This window comes from Sander lucioperca, chromosome 4, assembly GCF_008315115.2.
Source record: "Sander lucioperca isolate FBNREF2018 chromosome 4, SLUC_FBN_1.2, whole genome shotgun sequence".
Taxonomy (NCBI): domain Eukaryota; kingdom Metazoa; phylum Chordata; class Actinopteri; order Perciformes; family Percidae; genus Sander; species Sander lucioperca.
Window position 1 is genome coordinate 44418830 of NC_050176.1, and position 8246 is coordinate 44427075.

Below are 8246 nucleotides of genomic sequence, written 5' to 3' on the forward strand. Positions count from 1 at the left end.
AATATTTTCACAATTATATTAATATGCATTATACACCACCATATCATTTTCAGGAAAACAAGAGTGAATGTACTGTGAATGTGACATTAGACGGTCGCCAGGAGGAGGGTGCAGCGCAGGGTAGGAATGGCCCTGGCGGATAGCAAGGGGTTTCCCCTTTTATCAACATCCAATCAGAAGCTCTACAGACCGTGACGCTGTATTCTGTGTCGAGGTTCCCCTAAATTCATATCATTGTGTATTTTGACCTTAGAAACCTTTTTTTTTATGAAGCATAATGTGGGATTAGATGTTCATTTTACATTATCTCCAAACGCCAATGTAATTTCAATTGACATAGGTCTACTTTTTTGGCATAACATAAAATTATACACAAAAGTAATGCTTAAAACAGAGTTTACAATCCCTTATTGGGTAAATACAACATTCATAAACAAGGTAATATTAGAAAAAAAGAGATGACAGAGGAGTCTGGTCATGGAAGGGCTGCAATGGTTGCAGTAGCCTAATGGCAATGTATACCCTATTGTATTGTTCATTGTCTTTATGGACAAGAGAATATATGTTATCAAGACCTATCAAGTCATAGATATATATATATCTATGACTTATATAGATATATTTATGATATATATATATATCATAAATATATATATATATATATCTTATTTATTTTCTTATATATATATAAAGAGAAAATAAATAAGATACTGTAAATAAGATACTGTAATAAATAAGATACTGTCTCACTATATATATATATATATAAAGAGAAAATAAATAAGATACTGTCTAACAGTTGCTGAATTAAAGCTCTCCAGTCAGGATCACACCACTGTTAATATAAAATAAGACTTAACGCGCTCAGCTCACATTGAAACTTAGAAGACTGAAGACTGTGTGCTGGATCCTTAATGTGGATAATAACATATAAAGGTACTTTGGACAGCACTCCAATTAATACATCTGTGTGGCAATACAAAAAAGTATTAATGAATTTCCCCAGTGTAAGATCAATAAAGTCTATCTTATCTTATTAACCACTGTTAATATGTAATGTCAAAACCCACAGTTTAACCTTTATTTACAAGCAATTCATACCTATTTTAAAAACATTAAAGATAAAAAAAAAGATACTGACCATAGATAATAAGCTGTGTCTTCTCTAATCCTGATATCAAAACTAAAACAATAGCTTATTGACAAAAAATTGTCTGTTTAGATTGCCATGTTTCCTATAACAGTCCTTAGAGGGGTTTCGGCTGTGTCATCCTCCTGTATCAGTGCAGCACTTAAATTGCTATGAGGTCATTATCAGCTCTGACAAAAGAAGACAACCATTTGAAAAGTAAATTATTTTGTCCAGCAAAGTGTGTGCATGTGTAAATCAAGTTTTGCAGTCCCTGTGTTTGTTGACATCCTTGTAAACACACATTGTATTCAACAAGATGTAATCTCAACTTTTCTTCATCATCCTCTGCCACCTCACTGACCACTGGGTGCATCTGCATTAAAAGTTAAATATGTTGTTCTGGGCTTTTCCCAACCATCTTTGCTCCAAGACTTGGAAAGCTAGATGTTTCGGGCATATTAAGACATGATGATAGTGCGTTATTTTTTTATAAGCCTGATTGCCTGCGTGACTCATTTTGTGTAATGTACTTAAAAGAACAGCTGTTGGAATTTGATCATGGGTTTAACCATGAGTCATTGCTAAACTATGTTTTAACATATAACTACTGCTGCACAGATTTTATTGTTTGTTTTCAAGGCCTTAAATGGTCTGGCCCCGGAGTATTTGTCTGAGACTTTAATGCTGCGTGAGCACAACCGGTCATTGCGGTCTTTAAATCAGCTGGTTTTAGAAGTACCAAAGTCAAGGTATAAACGGTGGGGTGATCAGGCTTTTGCAGTTGCTGCCCCGAGACTCTGGAACAAATTACCCCCTGATATTCGCACTATTACAGATGTAGCTCTTTTTAGGTCAAAACTCAAAACCTATTTGTTTAGAATGGCTTTTAATATGTAGTAATGGTGTGACAATTTCACTCTCCTCTTCATGTTTCTATGTAACCTTTTCTGATTTTACTGTTTTCTATGTTTCAATCCTTTTGATGTATGCTATGTTGTTTTATTCTTGTTTCTGCTGGTTGCTGTAAAGTGCTATATAAATAAATGTTGATTGATTGATTGATTGATTGATTGATTGCACAGGTCACCTCCCTGATAACTCCCGGAGCTGACTGCATAAAACATGACTGTCTTCACATGTGTCCTCTAAGGGGTGACAGTCACAGAGGAAAGTCATGATATGATACCATCAAAAATAGCTTAACTTATGGCAAAGACCAAAAACTAAAATGCTCAAATGACAGCTTTTCAAATGCAAAACAATCACGAACAGACAAAAAGCTGAATTACCAGAAAGAAAAACAGTTTAAAAAGTTAAAATGTCTGCAACAATTGCACGAAGCAAACCTAATCAATATTTTTTATTTTGTACAAATAACAAACTCTAAATACTACATCATCACAAAAATTGCTAACTGTAAAATCTATGTTTAATGAAAACAGTGTTCTCACACTTTTAAATTTAGCAGAAATGTTTTCATTAGCTCTACCAACCTCATTAATGCTTTCCTCCTGCATTGACTCATTATACCTATGCACCTTCTTAGAATTTTTTTCCTTAATCTTATTCCTTTTTTCTCTCCAATATCCTTTCTCTCTGTGAGAGAGAGAAAGCTCAGCTTGCCTCCTTGCTATTCCTCTTTTCTCTGTCATCATTTTCAGTTCTCTTCGGGTTTGTTTGGATAAGTCATTATCTGCTTCTTAAGGATTCTCCCCCTTTTCCTATCTATTATTTTCTCACCTTTCCTTCACTCACCACCCCTTCCTGCATAATCTGTATTATTCATTCCTTAATTTATCTCCACAACCTGGTCTTCTGTTACATTCACCTTCGATGTTTTCTCTTCTGCAGATCATCTGTTGTTTTCTTTCTTTGCTTTTTTCCATTGTTAAATTGTCTTATTCCTCTGCATCCTTCATGTCTTCCCTACTTTCCTGTTTCTTGAAAAAAAAAGAATACTTCTTGTTAGCCTTTCCTTCCTTATTTAGCAGCCTCTTCTTCCTTTCTTTTGTCCCCCAAATTCATTCACTTCATCTGTCCTTCCAGTGTTACACAGATCTTCTCCTCACCCTTGCTGCCTCTGACTTTGCTCCTAAACCTTCACCTCCTCTTAATCATCTTTAATCATGCATTCCTCTCTTTCCAAACTCCTCCCATACAGCCATAACAGCATTATAATTGCTATACGTTTATATCCTGTTAGTTTTAATACCTACTTACCTGTATGTCTCAACAAAGTCAGGGAAAATGGGAATGCTTCAGGACAAGCTTATTAATTGTCTTTCAAATACAAATAGACACATTGATGTAGCGTTTCCACTGAATGGGAAAATCATTGCAGCACTTATTCTTGTGCATTCCAACATATATTACAAAAACTACCAACTTGTGCCCATCTTGGGGTTTCTCCAGTTATTGTACAAATAATCTTTTCAATGCACATTAAAAGACATACTGGGGTTGAAGTTTATGATAAGTAAGTACAATAAACCTCATGTGTTATTCATGAGATTCAACACATGGATGGTATATTTCCTATCCTCCCTACTTCCTGCCCATCCACTCATTTTTCCATCTCAAAGGCAAAAAGCCTTTCAAGTGAACGCCCACAGAAGCCATCATCAACAACAACAACAACAACAAAAAAGCACTTAGCCGTTGAACGACCCATCTTTGTTTTCACAAAATGTGACAAATCCAATGGAACCACACTCTTTCCTGCTAACAAATCAAATCAGAGCTTTGGTCAGGTTCATTCTGGGGTGGTGTGTTTATGGAAAAGTCCACCCATGCTGTTTTGACCTGCCTGTCACGAACTGGAACTATAAAAAAAACTAAAACAAAAAAAAGTGGACTATTATGTTCTGTTTATCAGTACATCTAGCAAATTGAAGTGTAGCATCCTTTATTGCTTGTAAAATTCCTCCATTTAAGTGCTTCACCCCGCTTGTACCTGTTCTCTGAGATTGAATTACTACAGGGTAATGGAAACCATGCAGAGTGCTGTGGGACATCCTTTTCCCACACAACAACCGTTTAATCACAGACGAACATTGGGCACTTTGCCACATTATATATCAACATCTATATGTGAGTGAGTGGAGACAAAAAAAGACCACAGAAAGAAAAGCAATAGACTGTCTATTGTATGTGTATTGTGAGGGAACATATAACCACATACAACCAGGGTAAAGTAGGCTACTGTATGTGTCTATATGCTTTGGGGGAGACACACTTCACTGAGGTAAATGCAAATCCAAGAGTGAAATCTATATTTGCAGTCAGGATCAGCATCATAATGGATCTTAATTGAAGCAATAAAAGGGTAAAATGATGAAGAGATTGGCTTTTAATTGCTCTCTTTCTACTAAAGCCCTCCTGGGTGAGTTGGTATGAAGGCAGTACTTCAATAAAAGATTAACATAGATCATTAAAATTGACCGCCTCAGAGTGAAGTGTGTGTGGTAGAGTAAGAGCTCATTTCACACAAAACCACATACTTTTAACGCGATCTGACCAGGGGAAACATCCCGACCACTGCCAGGTTTCAGTGTTGCGATCTCTCTCTTTTTCTCTCTTGGATTTGTTCATCTCTTGTCACTCTCCCGTTGTCTTTTTGCCTTACTGCTCCTATCTGATCTCTATACTTTTCTTCCTTTCTCCAGTGATGTCGTCTCTTCTGAGGGAGGAGATGCAGAGAGTTTTATTCCGACCTGATAAACAGAGATTGATTGAGTTTATTGAGATTGAAGAGCCGACACACGGAAAACATTTTATCTGTGTCTCAGGTAAACAGCTTTCTTGTTGATCAAGTAGTCATTTGAAAGCAGTTTTAGGCTTTCAAGATGCTCATTGGAATTTTCCTTTAGGTAGTACAGCATATTATCTTGTTGTATAGAATCTGTAGGGAAATGTGTGTATGTGTATGAAATGTCTATGAGGCCTAAAAAGAGTCAAGGTTTTACTTTTACTGCAGATGAAATGTCTGGTGCTACAGTGTGCCTATTTATTTGAAAAGAAAAACGTAATTATTCCCTTTTTCTGTAGTTTCAAAAAGCAAAGTGGTGCAGTTATCTATAGTCCGATGTCAGATATCTCAGACGTCCCTAAAGGCTGGATCCAAGAAGTCCCACACCAAACGCTCCAGCATACAGGAGTGTTACAGGAGGACGGAGGTCTGGTCCCTGCAAGACCTGACTCTTGTTGACGGACGGGACCCTGATGTGGTAAATAACCAAATTTTGTTTTCAATTTCATTACTTATTATTGCATTATTTCCTATAGTTTTCTATAGAAAGCATAATTGGCACATACAATATGAGTATTAAAATATAATGTTTTCTAATAACTAATCGTAATCACACTTTTACTCTTATAATTATGAAAGCTTTTAAACAATGTTACCTATATACCTGCAGCTTACAACCACATTTCATCAGTCAAACAATAGAGTTTTCTTAGTTAAGAATTAATCATTGAGATGCCTCAGGAAGCCATTAAAAGGGTGAAACAGATACTTCTACATCTAGTGTGCTGAAGGTATTACAGTAATTCATGTTTTTATCAATGATTATTTCATATTTATGCTTTCATCTTCCAGCATTTGCTTCACACATCTGGCATATCTTCAATGGTTTCTTGTCAGATTTAAAAAATAATATGAATTGGGTGACCATTGTGTTATTTTACATTACTATTGAATCATTGTGGCAGTTCTAATTTGACGTAAAAAGGGTTACACAAAAGGTTTTTTTTAATTGTTTTTTATATAAGTAATGCTATCTCATTCTGTGTCTGTGCGGCTCCAGGATGACCCCTGTTTCCTGCTGCACTTTGACAATGTGCGTACAGTGACGGCCATCAGCTGCTCAGCCAAATACACATTTGTGCGTGCCCTGGTTGCTCTCAGCGACAAGCACTGTCAGATGTCACTGAACCTGCGGAACTTTGACTGGGCCTACATCAAGCCCACTTCCTTTTACTCTAATAGAGGAGACTGTGTTGTTCTTTCACAGATATGCTTCTATGCATTCAACTTGGTATGTCTGTCCATGTGTCCTGTGCCTCTGGATGCATAATGGAATGACACAATGATTGTGTGTGTGTGTGTGTGTGTGTGTGTGTGTGTGTGTGTGTGTGTGTTGGAAAACTGTAGCAGGTTTACTGTTAACTTGTGTGATGAGGTGTGAAAATAGTGTAGGCGTGTGGCTTCTGTTACACTAATAGGGCTTATTCACCATGAAATGTCTTTTGCATTAATACTCTGCTGAATGTATCTTCATGGCAAATGCAAGTTTTAAGCAGCTTGGTATTTGTTAACTGTATAATCTACTTTTGTGATATTTTAATGGCTTATTCCTGAAAGTATTCTATCCTGTGTGCTATTGTAAAAATGTGAATTTCAAATGGAGAAAAAATAAAACAACACACATACACACGTCTTGCCTTTCTATGTCTCAGCCTTCTTAAAAGTAGAATCATTAAATGTGGCATCAATTTAGTAATTCACTATGTGTTCAAGCAACTACACCTAAGAATTCTTCATTAAATAGGAGGTCCTAAGCTTGGGCTTATTTAACCAACACCTTCTTCATCACACTATGTTTTATTATTTATTTATTGTTTTGTTTTATTTTGATTATTCCTATAAAAGCTTGTCTGTGGTGCCCTAGGCCAGTGGTTCCCAACCCTTTTTCCTTGGCGCCCCCCCTACTTATGTCTAAGAAAAGCTGAGCCCCCCCTCTGAAACCGAAGTTGAGGTAACTCTCGAGATAGAGCCTTACTTTCTTTTTTGATACAGAGGAGTTATCAGCACTTTTACGTTTCTCCGGAAATAGTGATGCCGTGGCGGCAGGAAAAATGAGGATGATAGCAGCTAGCAGCTGACCTGATGACAGCAAGGGTCCCAGGTTAAGAGGTCCCGGAGGTTTGGCCTACTAAGGAACCTGCCTACAATTTTAAGCGAGAACAAATATATGTAGTTTTTATACAGACTTTTGTATACATTATATATTCTAGTGTATTATCATAATTTGTTTAACATGTGCAAATATTTTTTTTTTTACCTCAACCTCAAACCAGATAAAGACTTGCGCCCCCCCTGTGATCTTTGCCGCCCCCCTGAGGGGTCCCCGGACCCCAGGTTGGGAACCACTGGCCTAGGCTAACCAATGCTAGCTTATAACTACAGTTTGGGCCCTATCCATACTGTTGGGGGAGGGGGAATCCAGGGATTTAACATTCTGGGGACTTTACATTCTATAACACTTCAAATATATTAATATTTGGTGTAGATTTTTAATAGGCTGATTTCAATATATTGATCTATTGATCACTTTTAGGCCACAAAAACAGTAGGCGATATATGCATTTAGGCCTTCATATTGAAACAAAATTAACAGAAAATATTATTATTCATTATAATAACAATAATGTATAATACTAAATGACCAGTTAGCTGAATAAATACAAATTGAGAAGAAGAAAAAAAACAAGTAATTAAAAATACATTTAATAATAAGGTCAAAGTTAAAGGAGCACAGGGGACTTGGACTCAAGCCTATATGGCCCTTTCAATAATTAACAATAATGCTATGCCTTTCTGTTGTTTGTGAGTACGTTTTTCATTATTTAATATGGTTGAATCATCATTTAAAATGATAAAATATGATAGGCTACATGCTATTATCATTAAAATACTCGCATTAGATAATACCACAGTGTATAAGTCTTACCCATCCTTCCCATAGACTGTAAATATTGATCCTTCCTCTATCTTTTTGTGTTTTGTGGTGAGTTATTTTTTCTTCCACTTGTGGTTCAGCTTTATACCCATAGACAGTATGTAGTTTATACCAGAGGATCTTTGTTTATACCTACAGGTGGCGCCAGAACATTGCTACTCATTAGGCGACAAGGAGGAGTTAGTAGCCTTAAAATCTGCCTGACCAAAGGAAAAATAAATATAAATAATATATACATAATATGTATGAAACGGTGTTCGTTGTAAATTATATTTAAATTTAGAGTCAGTCTTATTTTTATATCGATACATATATTGAATATGTGTACACATGGTGTTAAGATACTTACTAAATTTCTTTAGTAAGCAGGC

At 36.2% G+C, this 8246-nt stretch overlaps 1 protein-coding gene across 1 annotated transcript; it reads left to right on the forward strand.

Annotated features, from left to right (window-relative positions):
• Window positions 1-4411: 4411 nt before the first annotated feature.
• Window positions 4412-6538, forward strand: si:dkey-245p14.4 (uncharacterized protein LOC563576 homolog). Its single transcript, XM_031285937.2, has 3 exons — window positions 4412-4920; window positions 5180-5358; window positions 5941-6538. The coding sequence occupies exons 1-3, from the start codon at window positions 4800-4802 to the stop codon at window positions 6208-6210; spliced, it is 570 nt and encodes a 189-aa protein (XP_031141797.2). The 5' UTR covers window positions 4412-4799; the 3' UTR covers window positions 6211-6538.
• The last annotated feature ends 1708 nt before the right edge of the window (window positions 6539-8246 follow it).

What these genes read in the sequence shown, in the direction of transcription:
- si:dkey-245p14.4 (XM_031285937.2), top strand. Translation starts at nt 4,800, where the DNA reads ATGTCGTCTCTTCTGAGGGAGGAGATGCAGAGAGTTTTATTCCGACCT. An exon ending in ACATTTTATCTGTGTCTCAG is followed by an intron (nt 4,921 to 5,179) that starts GTAAACAGCTTT and finishes CTTTTTCTGTAG; the next exon opens with TTTCAAAAAGCAAAGTGGTG. An exon ending in ACGGACGGGACCCTGATGTG is followed by an intron (nt 5,359 to 5,940) that starts GTAAATAACCAA and finishes GTGCGGCTCCAG; the next exon opens with GATGACCCCTGTTTCCTGCT.